The sequence below is a fragment of the Aplidium turbinatum genome, chromosome 5 (genome assembly GCF_918807975.1).
Source record: "Aplidium turbinatum chromosome 5, kaAplTurb1.1, whole genome shotgun sequence".
Classification (NCBI taxonomy): domain Eukaryota; kingdom Metazoa; phylum Chordata; class Ascidiacea; order Aplousobranchia; family Polyclinidae; genus Aplidium; species Aplidium turbinatum.
Genome location: NC_137476.1, coordinates 26,523,682 through 26,537,089, shown reverse-complemented (window position 1 = coordinate 26,537,089; position 13,408 = coordinate 26,523,682). Strand labels below are relative to the sequence as shown.

The following is a 13,408-nucleotide window of genomic DNA, read 5'->3' as shown; positions in this document are numbered from 1 at the left end:
TTTTTCTCTTGTTTCAGCGCCGCCAAAAACAAGACATTAAACAGCGTTAAGACTACTACCTTAATTACATGTCGTGCTACGTCTTATGTGCTACGCAACGGGAGGGCAAATGTTGCGCAAATTTTATGGCAAATGTTTTTCATAAAAAAAAAATTGTTGGAATAATAAATTCTTGTACTTCAGTTGGCTGTGCAAATTGTTCAGCGTTCTACCAAGCATTTTTTGGTTCATCACAAACTTATTTTTAGAATTTGAATTTTCTCAATAATTAAAATAACTAACTGTTTGAAATATCAAAAATAAACAGAGAAATTGAATATTTTTTGTTTCAAATCCAGCATTTAGGTTATTGTTAATCAAAACAAAATATAGTTGAACATCATTACTAAACATGGAGGGTAATATTTTTAATTCAATTGTAAAGCAACTTGATTCATACACTAAAGGGGTTTTGACCAGTAATAGGTGGTCAAAACTGCCCGGTTTAAACCGATCAACCCTGCAGTCCATTGCAAGACATGTAAATTTCAGGCTTAAGATATCGCGCTTAACCAACTAAACTTGTTGATCGCAAGAGCGATAGGGTGAGGCTACCGTCAAACAAGACAACGTTGAGCAAAGAACTTGTGCATTATATAATTGAAATAACAAACACTTCAAAGCAAATAGGCGGCACATAATGGCCTATCAATTCACATCTTCAAGTCACTTATGATTTGGTCAAATCAACAACAAATAGTTTACATAAAGAGTTTGAAAACGTTTGTTTGCATTAAAATATGTCCAAAAAGAGCTTTCATTAGAGGAGAAACCTTATCAGGAAAGTGAAGATACAAAAATGTTTTTTAATGAAAGATTTGTTTATTTCAAGCAATAAAAACTACAAAACTTTCGTGAAGAATAAAAACTGATAAAGAAATTCGAAACAAAGAAATTGAATTAAACTAGAACTAACAGAAAAACAAATTAACAGCGCCAGTTACCATGCAAATAGCATCAACGAAACATCATACAAGGATACACACGAAACATACAGGAGGTGACGAACGGTCAAATCTTCTATCAGCCCAACCGATTTCCGAAAGTAATTTCTCAATGCAGCAAGGGAAGAATTCCGATACAAGATTGTCACCCCTTTTAGTATCAAATTCCTTTTTTAGGATTTAAGATGAAACCACATGACTTGAAGCATCTTAATAATATTTAACAAATGATGCGAAATTAGTTTCAATGGCACATTTATCCAATCATCTGCGCTTCTGTTCCTCGCTGCTGAGTTACAACTCAAACTCTTGTTTCTTTCGGCTTTGGCAGAATGTTCAAAAACATTCTTGGGCTAAATTCCAAACTTTGACCATTGGTAGAGCAGGGACAATGACTAGCTTGGCTAGCCTAGAATAGTAAGAAGAAAATTGAATTAGCTATCTGGTTCTTGACTGTTATCTATGGTTAAGCTGCCCATCTTCTACCAGTGGTCGGCAAACTGGGATAATTCAGATAATATGAAACCAAGGAACTTTAAGAAATAATTAATTAAACTACCATTCAACGTTTTATAGGTAGAGAAAACTTTTTCTCAAACCGTAGAAAATTTCATTATCAGATCAATCAGAGTTGACTCTGTCAAGGAAACAAGCAAAGATGGTCCTGTAACCGGTGGTGAAATCTTTCTAAAATGACTGAGACTTTTGATAAATTCTTATTTCTGTTCGAATTAACGTGTACTTTAAAAGGTCGTCGCTAATTAATTGGATACGCTACTATGTTACATTGTATTATAATCACTGAAATCATGTTGAATTGATATTAATAACAATACCGTCTATTAATTTTCAGTGCTTATCTAAGTACTGTAAATTAGTATACTTCGGTAGATGTTCATTGTGATGGCTTTTTTGCTTTGAACATTAAGTTTGTTTTAACAAAAAACACCTTAAGCGAGTAATGTAGGTCTGGAATTGCATGCGGGAAGTGATTTTCTGATGTCTCTGGATTTATTAATATTCAATTGAACACTGAGAATATGTCCTTATAATGTTTGTAATGTATTGTATTGAGTTTAAATTTAACCGTTGTTATTGCGTTCATAAACGTAGTTGCACTGATGAGAATTTAATATTCGAAAACGCGTTCTGCAACACTGTTTTTTGCACTCTGCAATGCTTGATGCAGATTTATCTGTAGATTTCCATCACGCATTGAAGCGGTGATCTGATAATGAAATTTTCTACGGTTTGAGAAAAAGTTTTCTCTACCTATAAAACGTTGAATGGTAGTTTAATTAATTAAACTGGGATAATAATCCCAAATGGGGTAAAATCGAACATTTTGGCGTAATTTCATCAAATTTAAAGATACCAGAACTACATTAGTTTTGCTTTTGTAAATGAAAAGGCAATCCTTTTCCGAGCAACGTTAGCAAAGTGCCAGCGAAAGCGGAAGGTTTGGCAAAGGTGTTATGGGATTTGCGCTGTAAGAGCAAAACATTTGAGTCCAAACAACTGCTTGCAATCCTTTGGATTTGTAGTGTAGCCTGAGGTTGTTAAAACGTGCAAGACTATCAGCTGAAAGCAACTAAACTCCTGTAGGCTTTTCCCCACGATGTATCGTGATTTGGAATAAACATATGACAATATCTTCAAGCGTGCAAACACTAATTAACTTTTACACAACTTTGGGATAACGGCATCTCTAACTGATATCCGCGATGTGTAAAGGCAACAAAAATTGCCGACCACTGGGCAAAACCAAACTCTTTGAAAATTCTCAATCACATCAGCAATTCATTTACCCACTATTCTTATAAAGATGTAGGCGATGAAACGCTGTAACTTCTAAGTTATTTATACGTAGCAATTCATAGTTAAACCAACAAAAACATTAACCTACCACTCGACGCTGGCTAGATGGTGGGCTGTGTGTAGAAAGGCTGAGGTCTAGCGGCAAGTCATAACTGGTTTGCATATAACTTGAAAAAAACAAAGCATTTTCTCCGTTAGGCTTGTGCCAGATAGCCTAAGTTGCCGTTTTCACATTGTTTCAACGTCAACAGAAGTTGAAGTTACACGTTCTAAACATCATCAAAACTTATTGCTCAAAAAAGAAAAAATATTATCTGTTCTTGCACTAGTTGCGACGTTCATCTGACGCAAGTGAAAGCAACAACAAACAGGTTGATTTATAGCTTCACTAACGTTTCGCCACACCATGACAATGCGCATCCTCAGAGCGAATAACAATATTCAGAGAGAATACGATACGATAATTGCCTCTACCCAGTGATCGATTTCGAGTCATGGGTAGTACCAAATTTAAGTCATAAGTGGAGTAGACAACCGGAAACAGACATTGCAGTCGGCTGCAGAGTGGGTCAGGTTACGTCGGAAGGCGTACACCGATGCATAGCGCTCAAGTCCGCTTTCCCGCAATGCAGGATAAAGATAATAAAAAAAACAAAACAATAATGTTATTCCTTATGAGGATGCGCATTGTGTGCTATAGTGTGCTTGGTTATGCTCAACAAAGAAACTATTTTCGGTTCAGATAATAATTAACTCAGACTGCTGTAACTACATGACTCACCTTCCAGAAGCACCAGCGTTCAGCTTGCAATTTTGCTCACCCATCCGAAAATAATCATTTTTACGGATTTCGGAATAATCCCAGGCGTTCTCAAGCGATTTTCTTGACATTCTATAATGACTTTCCATTGAAATTCGATCGTAGTTCCCTCCACTGGTAAATGCTACATCTCTAAGGTTAACTAATACTGATTGGTCGGAGCCATTATTGGATGAGGAAAATACAGGAGCAAGAGGATGTGATCTTCCATAATTGTGATCATTCTGGGGCTGATAATAATCAGCATCTTGGCAGTAGAAAGATGACTCAAGAAGCGGCGAGACACATTCAGGATTGATGATGGATCGATCAACCCTTGGGGGAAAGAAAATCTCTTCTTTTTGCGCGGGATGCGGTTGGATGTTGCAGTTTAACGGAAACGTATTTTGTAGCAAGGAAATGTCATCATTACCACTTTCCCAAATCAGATCAGAAGCCCACAAGCTGGAGTTGTCGTTCTGAAATGTCAAGCAAGCAAGTTATTAAAAAAGCAACTTAAACCGAGCTGAGAATCTGCGATCGTGTCTTTGGCAAGACGCATAACGTAATATTTCATTTGGTTGGCTTTGAATATTTATTCTCGCACTGACAAAACCTCTGATGGGTTATTCCTGGTAGTTTCGCATACTTATAAAAGCTTTTGACGCAGGGCCGGTTACCGAGCTTGACAGAGTGAAGTTTTCTGATTGTTGAAAAGGTGTTGCTAGGAAATTGTTCCACCCACTAGGTGCTGCTGAATGGAGAGCAGTCCTAAAGTGCGTTTCTCAAGCGCACACCCCAGAGTCGAACCAGCGCCGCTTGATCTCGAGTCGGGTGCTTAACCACTGAGCTAACAGGGCGGACTGATTGAAATTGTAGCCTACGGCTTACCATACTCAGTTGCATTCTGCTATCAGCCACAGGTTGGTGAGTTTCTTGGGATAAATTCAGGAAAGGAGGAGGTGACTGAAAAGGAAAAAGGTTCATCTTGACGTAAAAAAATATTTTTTTTTTTGTAGAAGTAAAACTACATAAAAGTAGCATTCAGCACCGTATTCGAATTTCAGCTGAAATCAATGGAAATACTATGTTTTCTAAGCACATCGAAACCCGCAAAAGGTTTAAATTAGTTTCAGTTTATTCGCTACATGAATGTATCTGCACAAACGTAAACAAAAACTCACATGCCCAGACAAAAAATCAGTCGTTTTTTTACTTTGATTCAACGTCTACAGATGTTGAATCAATGTAAAAAGCGACTGGTTTGCCGGCTGGGTGATGACAGGCTTCCAAAGACAAAAATACCTTAGAGACACATGCGGCGCTGTTGAGCAATCTGTCCTTTGACGTGGAGCTACATCCTGGCCTGAAAATATTACGCAATCTCAACTTGTGACCGAGACTGAAGAGCTGTCCACATTGATGCCCTCTGGGAGCATCACAGTGGTTATATTGCATTGTAAAAGTTGAAAAAAACGTAACAATTTGTGGCATGTGGGGGGTGAAGAAAAGCAAAAAGAACAGCGTCATATAATATTTCAACAGATCCTAACAGTGAAATTTGAAAAGTGCATGGAAATGTTTTTATGCAAATTTGTCATATATTTACTTAGTATACAACACATCCTAAAAGCAAGTGACAGATTCGCTGCTGTAGGAAATTCGGCATTGGTTTAGGATGATCGCTTTTCCACTCACATAGAAACAGGATGCCTCAATTAAAAAAAATCAGTGGCCTATATTTGTGATTCAGCCAATTTCACTAATTTGTAACTCACTTCGGTTCATGAAGAGACGTTGTTGGGTCACTGTAAACTTGCAATTCATCTAAACGTCATATAAATTCAAGAAAAGTACATTAAAACAAAATCTAATAGGCTAAGCAGCAGCTGAAAGCAAATTATTTTTCAGGGCATCTCCGGCAAGGCAAAGGTGTGAATATGAGTATAGAGTAAAAATTGAAAGTCATGAAAATATGAGACAAAATTACCCGATTGTGAAGTATTTAAACTACGGTAACCTCGTTCATAAAATTTAACAAAAACAATAAACATTGCCGTTACGTTGCATCCCTTGTGACAACATAGCCTACAGTGGACAATAAGTAAATAAGTATCTACGCAACAATCCAAAAGTAGATCAGCAAAGGGACAGAAAACAGCTTGAGTATGGAGCGATAAAGTCGGCTGTATTCAGTTTTGCAAAAAACATCCAAAGTGGTTTAGTGGAAGTATTTACCAATTTCGTGTTGATCACATTTCAAAATCATGGAGTTAGATATTTAACTAAATAGTTTTACGGGAATAAAATGTTGACCTGTTCCAGAGATCGCATTTCTCGTTTGTTTCTTTCGTGGTGGACCATTGTTTGAAAAAGTAGGAGTTATTCTGGTAAAGAATTAATAGTTTTAGCTTAGGCATTCTCTGCATGGCCGAGTGGTGAGAGCCCTGGTGGGACTCTCAAAAGGACGTCGGTTCCAAACCGCTCAAGAGCATGCGGCTGTGTCTTTGGCAGGACACTTCAAGGCATGTCCGAAGGTGGACACGAAGATTGGCTTCCTTGCCTTCCCGTCCACTTAATCCAAATTCAACCACCGGGCGTAAGCCTGGGATACGATGACGAGGTATTCAATCGACAAAACCTCGTAAGATACTAATAAAACCATTTACAAAACAGTTGGTCCTTACCATTGTCTAAATGTTTTTCTAATAGCTAAATCGCATTCGTTCCTACAGTGGACGTCCAAAGCTTGTTTAAATTAATAAGCAGCGAATCACACATGTTCTAAATGTACAAAAAACAAAATGTGACCTACACATTCAACTTTCCATTTCCTTTCTTTCGCTTTCTTGAGATTTTACTTTGATAATATTCAGATTTGTCTACGTAAATAAATAACTACAATGTTAATAACGATAAAAAACAATCAACCAAAAATGAATAGCTACATTTTGGACAGGCAGATCAAAAATTACTCTTGCAATCAAATTGCAACTATAAATTTTCCGCCCCGTTAGCTCAGTGGTTAAGCGCGCAGCTCAAGATCACGCGGCGCAAGTTCGACTCTCGGGGTGTCCGCTTGAGCAACGCATTTCAGGACTGCTCTATATTCAACGGCACCCAGTGAATGGAAAAATTCCCCGGCAACAACCGGAAAACTTCACTAGCTGCCAATCTCGGTAACCGGTCCTACGTCAAGAGCCTCTACAAGTATGCAAAACTACCAGGAATAACCAATCAAGGCTTTGTCAGTCCGAGGATAAAGATTCAAAACCAACCAGCCATACCGTGGTGACAAAATTTTGACAAATTTACACTTTGGATTGGTAGCCTAAGTTGCAAAACGGAGTAATAAAATAATGCTTTGGCAGAAAGTCTAATTTAATAAACAATGCAATTGAGTGTCGCTTTTAGCAGCATGGTCGTTGCATACTAAGGAGGGCAGAAAAAACTTTTTTTTTAGTTAAAAAAAAAAAAAGGTTCTAAGAAGCTGGCAAATGGACCTAAAACTCATTTTCCAAATTTTTTTGCGAGTGGTCAAAATCTCGAGAACTATCATATACTTAAGCTGGAAGGGTCAAACAAAGCTCAAAAGAAACAGAAATATAAAGTTTCTATCTGTCCTAAAGACCTTTTTATCTTAATTGCACCAAAATTAGGTTATTGCCAAAAGACGCTTTTTATGCTAAGTCGAAGGGACAAAATCGCACAAACTGTAAATTATAAAGTAGTATAAGTTCTATAAACAGACATAACTCAGCAACAACACTAAATTTAACATTATAGATAAAAACAAACAACAATGAGAGAATGTTTTCGGCTAGTCATACAGCCCTTTTCAAGCCTACAAGAGAAATATTTTAAAATCAATACTAAAGAATCATACAATATCGCAGCAAAAATATGGTCAAATCTGAACATTTGAAAAACTGCTTAACTTGTTCACATAAAATCATCATCATCATCATAATCCATCGTCGGTTTGTTCCCCACTAGTGGGGGTGGCCGATTGTTTCCGCGCAGCAATTGTTTTAATCCCTTTTCTCCATTTCACTCTGTCCCTTGCATCTTCCTCCTTCAGTCCGACTTTTTTAAATTCATCCTTCACTTGTTGTTTCCACGTTCTTCTTGGACGACCGCGTTTCCTCTTCCCATCCACCTTTAGATCTAGTGCCTTTCTAAGAAAACTTCCTTCCTCCCTCCTTATCACATGTCCATACCATCTTACTCCATTTGCCCTTGCCAGTTGGTCTATGGTCTCTCTCATCTCTAGCATATCCAACAATTCTTCAGTCCTTTTTTCCCTTCTCGTTTTCACCCCACACATTGCTCTCACCATTGACCTTTCCACTATTGATAAAATGAACTGAAAATTTACGCAGCACAACGGGTCAAGTATTTGAAAGGTAAAATTAATCAGAGAAGGACCCAAGCAGATTACGCGAGATGGACAGAAGCACAACACGAGATAGTGACACAAACAAAGCAAAAATACGAGAACCACAACTCGTGACAATTTAATCAAGGTTAAAAAAATAGGAGGCTCCGCCAGCATATAATTTCTTGTTGAGCTCTGGGTTGAAAGATTTGATGATCAATGCCTCGTGAATGTTGGTGTCAAACTCGGACAAACACTTACGCACAATTTCGAAGGACTCCAATGAGGGTTCATTATTTGAACACGATTGGCAGTCTCTAATATGATGTTTAATTGTACTGATTTTATTTATATAATTTGCTAAATTCAGCTGCTCTCCCACTCTCGTCGCCAAATGTAACGTGGTCATATCAATATATGTCAAACTCGCGTCATGCATGGCGATGACCCACCAATGTACTGTATAGTGTATACCAATGGTCCAATTGTGAAGTCAATAAATAGTATTCGATCAAAGTGCTCGATGCCAAGCGCTACGATTTAAATTCAAGTAAATGCAATATTTAATGAACAAGCTGCTCATGATAAAGATCTCAGGTAGAAGTAGGATGTGAAGTAGCCTACTGTGAAGTAGCCTTCACAGCTCAGTACTGTGAAGTAACCTAAAAATAATTACCGTAAAAATAGTGGTTTCATTCGCTATTTTTAACTAGTAGGTGACATACTTTTCAAAATACACACTAATTTACTTACAACAATCGATTAAAGATCGTGCTATCTTTTACCTGAAATTAAATTTTGAAATTTGCTGCCAATTCTCTTCACTGCTTTTCGCTTCTGTATGTGTAAAGAAAACAAATTAATCGAATAGAAATATATCGCCTATTTGAGGAAGTGCCTTAGTACCAGATCACCCTTTCAAGTCAGTTTTTTTTCCACTTTTGACTGTATCTATAAATAAGATTTTTTCACTATAGGCATTGCTTTCACATATTTCAATTATATTTTTCTTCCAGCACTGTATAATAGCAACATGCCAATGAACGTAGAAATATTAGCATAACCTTGGAAGTTAAAAGCGTTTAAGACTACCGTACTTGTTTGGAAAGAATAAAAAAGGTGCACATCTCTGTACTTAACACAGAGAGAAAAAGCAAATAAATAAAAAATGAATGTATAACTTTGTAAATTTTATTTGGTATGTTATTCGCTCTGAGGATGCGCATTGTCATAGTGCGCGAAACGTCAATAAACCTGCTTGTTGTTGCTTTTACTTTCACTTTGATCAGATGAACGTTGCAACTAGTGCTAGAAACGATAATTGTCCTGATGAAGTGATGAACACCCAAGTTTTTTCGGAATGGCCCGATTCGGTGAGTCCGATTCGGTGAGAGCCTTTTTCGGTGAGAGCCCTATTCGGTGAGTTTTTTTTTTTAATTATTGCGCGCCGTAGCCTAATTATCATTGCCGTTATAGGGTTAGGGGATAGGGGGTTGGGGGTTTTTGGGGTTGGGGGGTTTTGGGGTTAGGGGGTATGGGGGTTTTTGGGGTTGGGGGTTTTTGAGGTTGGGGTTTATTGGGGTTGGGGGTTTTTGGGGGTTGGGGTTTGCGGTTTTGGGGTGTTTGGGGTTTTTGGGGGTTGGGGTTTTTGGTTTTTTTTGGGGTTTTGGGTTTTTTTGGGGTTTTGGGTTTTTTTGGGGTTTGGGGCTTTTTGGGGGTTTGGGGTTTTTTGGGGGTTTGGGGTTTTTTGGGGGTTTGGGTTTTTTGGGGGGTTTGGGTTTTTTGGGGGTTTGGGTTTTTTTGAGGGTTTGGGTTAGGGGTTAAGGGTTTTAATTAGGCTACGGTACCCAATAATTTTCAAAAAAAAATTCAAAAAAATCACCGAATAGGGCTCTCACCGAAAAAGGCTCTCACCGAATAGTAACAGACCCAAGTTTTTTAGTATTCAAATGAAAATATGACAAGATGTTGCAACTTAAAAAGGTGCACGTATGTGTAGGCTACTATATAATGCGCAAGGTGTCATAGCTTGAATGTCGATGCTACAAATTACTTTTTGTCAGTAGGATGTAGAAAAAAAAGAAACAAACCCAATCTAAAAACCTGTTTCAATGTGGCCTTTGACAGCCTAATTGGGAGATACTTGTTTGTATCGTCCAGGTGCACATCACACGGTAGCCTAAATGTGATCGAATCATGACTCATTGATCATGAATCATGACAAATGAAACTGTGGGCTCACAAATTGAAACGCATTTTTTTCTATCTGCACACATTCAAAGTGGGAGGTTTTTTTGTTGACATGCATCATCCAATGTAATACAGTGTAGTGAAGATTTAATTTAAACTGTTTTTCAAATAATATAAGTTGAAATGTAAAGCACTCAGCTGTTTGGAAAATCTTGAAGCTCAATGGTCTGTGCATATTCAACATTTGCAGGACATCCTCGTTCAGACAGAAACCATCCCAAGCCAAACCTACAGAAACAAGAATGATAATAAAACGTCGTAACCACTTCAGCCAGATAAATATTGTACAACAATATGAAGTGGCCCTGACACCAGCATATACAGAGAGCTTTTTGATTGTTTTTAAAGTAGCCTTGCGACTAGCGTGAAAAATGATGATTGTCTTTGATATTATTTATCTTAGTCACACACCAATAAAAAGAGGCAATTCAACTTGTCCATAAATGAGCATTTTATGGAACCCGTCTGTGATTATTCTTTTCTTCTTCTTTATTTGAGCTTCTGGGATGGAAGATTTATCTTTTTATGATCCTCTGTTGACGATGGGTCCACACTAGTTTCATCATCCAAGACACACATACCTTCCGTGCCGTTAAGTGAGTTGAAGATGGTACAATCGTTGATTGTGTGGTTTGCCATCTGTTCCTCACCACCACATCAGCAAGAAGAGCAAGATACCATTCTCGACAGGAGCAAATTTGAGCGAAAAAGCTTGACGCTCACACGAAGATGGTTGAGGAGCACCCACGTCCCACACCTGTCTTGGAAGGATTAGGTGTTGGGAATAGATGAACGAAGCCAGGTAGTAATTAATCACTGTTTTCAATTCTGGTCAACTCAAATAGCAGCAGAAATGTTTTCTTTGTTAGGCACAAGTGGTTGACACAAATCTATGTTGTCTGAATGTCAATGGCCGGAAGGGCTTGTTAAAGAAGCGGAGATGTTGGAGTAGAGAGTGGTTTGGACCTAAAACTGGTTGACCAAGGGACAGAGTAGATTCTTCTTTGCAACGAAGCTCAACAAATTGGCCAACAAGAATAATGAGGTGGTCCAATAGAGTAGGATGCAAGCATCTAGTCAGTGTGAGAGGATGCTATTAATGCAGCGTCGACGTTGTGGTAATGAGTAGAACCAAACAGGTACAAAGTACTCTGCTGAATAGACAATGCCTAGAACACTAGGACAGCTGTACGCAATGTGTCAGCCCTGGATTTCTAGCTGGAGTCTCCCAAACAGTTTAATACCACATAGCGAGATGATTATAATTTTCACTAATCCAAATTAAGTTTCTTGTATCATGATAACTTTTCCGTATCAAAGCTATAAAACATGGAATACTATATGAGAACAAAATCCTTACATGGAAGGATCTCTTCTTCCAGTTTATGACAGTCATTAGCCAAGCACCATGCAACCACCAGCAAGTATTGAATGTATCTTGTGCATTCTGTTAGAACCACTTGCTGCAAATAAGATGTCATATTAAGTATTCTGTCACATTGGAAATACAAGTGAAATAGATTATATTTATATACTTAAAGAACGTTTTTGGTATGGCAATATGTAGAGGAGACTGGGGTAAAGTGTACAATGGGGCAAGGATGGATCCAAGGGGAGGGGGGTGCGCATCCCTCAAAAAATATCAGTTTATATCAGCATGTAACGAATTGATGCTGTGTAGATTATGGAATGTGTACCAATTGAAATAATCATGTGTTTTGTACTGCTCATGTTTTTAAACTTTAGAATATTTCCCAAAATTTCATCAGGTTCTTGAATTTTGTTATATCATAAGTGTTTTTTATTTATGCTTGTATTTAAGACTTGATTTTTCATGCACACTTTCTCCGTTTCAGGTCTTTATTAATATTAAACAAAAACATCTGTATTAACAACATGAATGCTTATCAATATGCCAAATACAGCAGAGACACATTTTGACAGTGCCACACTGATGGACCTCCTTGAATGAAAATAGATTTCAGCAGCACCCCCCCAAAAATTAGAGGCTGGATCCATCCCTGCAATGGGGTCTCCCTTGTAGCCCACTGTATATTTGGCAATCTTCAACACTGGCTATCCAAAAAAGTGCAAACTTTGATTTTAAATTACTTTCCTATACACATAATTTACAAAGTTCAACATACCTTTGTCTGGTTTTTTCCCAATTTTGCATTAGTTGGTAATATGGCAATTAATTCGTTCAAGCTTGAAAGCATGTTTTTGTACTGCTCTCTAAAAAATACAAGCTTAACAAACAACCAAAAATCTCTCAAACGCATGGTGTGAAAAAACAAGAACACAAAGTTCTCCTACCATAATTAACAGAAAAATAATACTTATGTGACCTTGGGACAACTTCTTTGTGACTTATAGTGTAAAAGCAATACTTATGTGACCCTCAAAGATTATTATGTTAATTAATGTCGCTTGAGTCATTTGTGAAATGTGCAGGCCTGGAATGCTAGTACGGTATGATACTTGAAACTTTCAACAGACTGGCACAGGTTTATTTCATCACACTCAGAACCAGCTTGGATAGGAGGCAAGGACATAAAATGCAGCTGGTACTGGTATCATTCTCTTAAAGTAAATGTTCTTAATTAGGCTAAGCAAACAACATTGCTAATCAACTATTGTTTACATGTTCAGTTCAGTTTGTTTTTATTTCTGACCATCACAACGAAAAAACAATATATGACAAACATAGCAGAGGTCTAGGAAAGGTAAAAACCACAAAACGCGGACGTTATAACGTGCATGATACCAAAGCAGGACAATCAGTTTAAAATATGGCACGGTCGCAACACCTTTTTGTCATATTAATTGTTTGTTTCCTATAATAGTCATTATTAGTCAATAGTTAGGCCTATTTAGTAGGTATTTTAGATACAATTTAACCGCAACCTGTTTCATACCTCTGCTTTAATCGATGTATTTCCAAAGGTGATAAACAGCTTTTAGAATTAATACTTCTTGAAAGTTTATGCTTTTGAACTGGAACTCGATGACATGAAGAATGAGGACGTTCACCACAAATAATTTGATTGCGATCTTTCAACCCAGACTCTATTATGTCAGGAAGATTTCCACAGAAATAATTCATTGCTTGACAATCAGTATTGACCAACAAGTACTTTTGTTAGATCAAATGATTGCCGTGCTTTGATCTGAGAGCCT

General features: G+C 37.6%; 1 protein-coding gene across 1 annotated transcript; it reads right to left on the bottom strand.

The window, feature by feature from the left end:
* Positions 1 to 615: 615 nt before the first annotated feature.
* LOC145770705 (uncharacterized) lies at positions 616 to 13,408 on the bottom strand. Its single transcript, XM_082582401.1, has 13 exons — positions 13,147 to 13,408; positions 12,376 to 12,463; positions 11,589 to 11,691; positions 10,368 to 10,456; positions 8,764 to 8,815; positions 6,416 to 6,482; positions 5,917 to 5,987; positions 5,379 to 5,427; positions 4,906 to 4,966; positions 4,492 to 4,566; positions 3,583 to 4,079; positions 2,890 to 2,968; positions 616 to 1,392 (listed from the first exon to the last, which is right to left on the bottom strand). Exons 1-13 carry the CDS (start codon positions 13,332 to 13,334, stop codon positions 1,285 to 1,287), a joined length of 1,527 nt encoding a protein of 508 aa, XP_082438527.1. The 5' UTR covers positions 13,335 to 13,408; the 3' UTR covers positions 616 to 1,284.

Bases quoted from the DNA above. Each gene is read 5' to 3' on its own strand.
- LOC145770705 (XM_082582401.1), bottom strand. From the start codon at position 13,334: ATGAATTATTTCTGTGGAAATCTTCCTGACATAATAGAGTCTGGGTTG. The intron at 6,483-8,763 runs GTAAAAGATAGC...TTATTTACGTAG, and splicing joins ATTTCAAAATTTAATTTCAG to ACAAATCTGAATATTATCAA. The intron at 4,967-5,378 runs GTGAGTTACAAA...TAATATTTTCAG, and splicing joins ACGTCTCTTCATGAACCGAA to GCCAGGATGTAGCTCCACGT.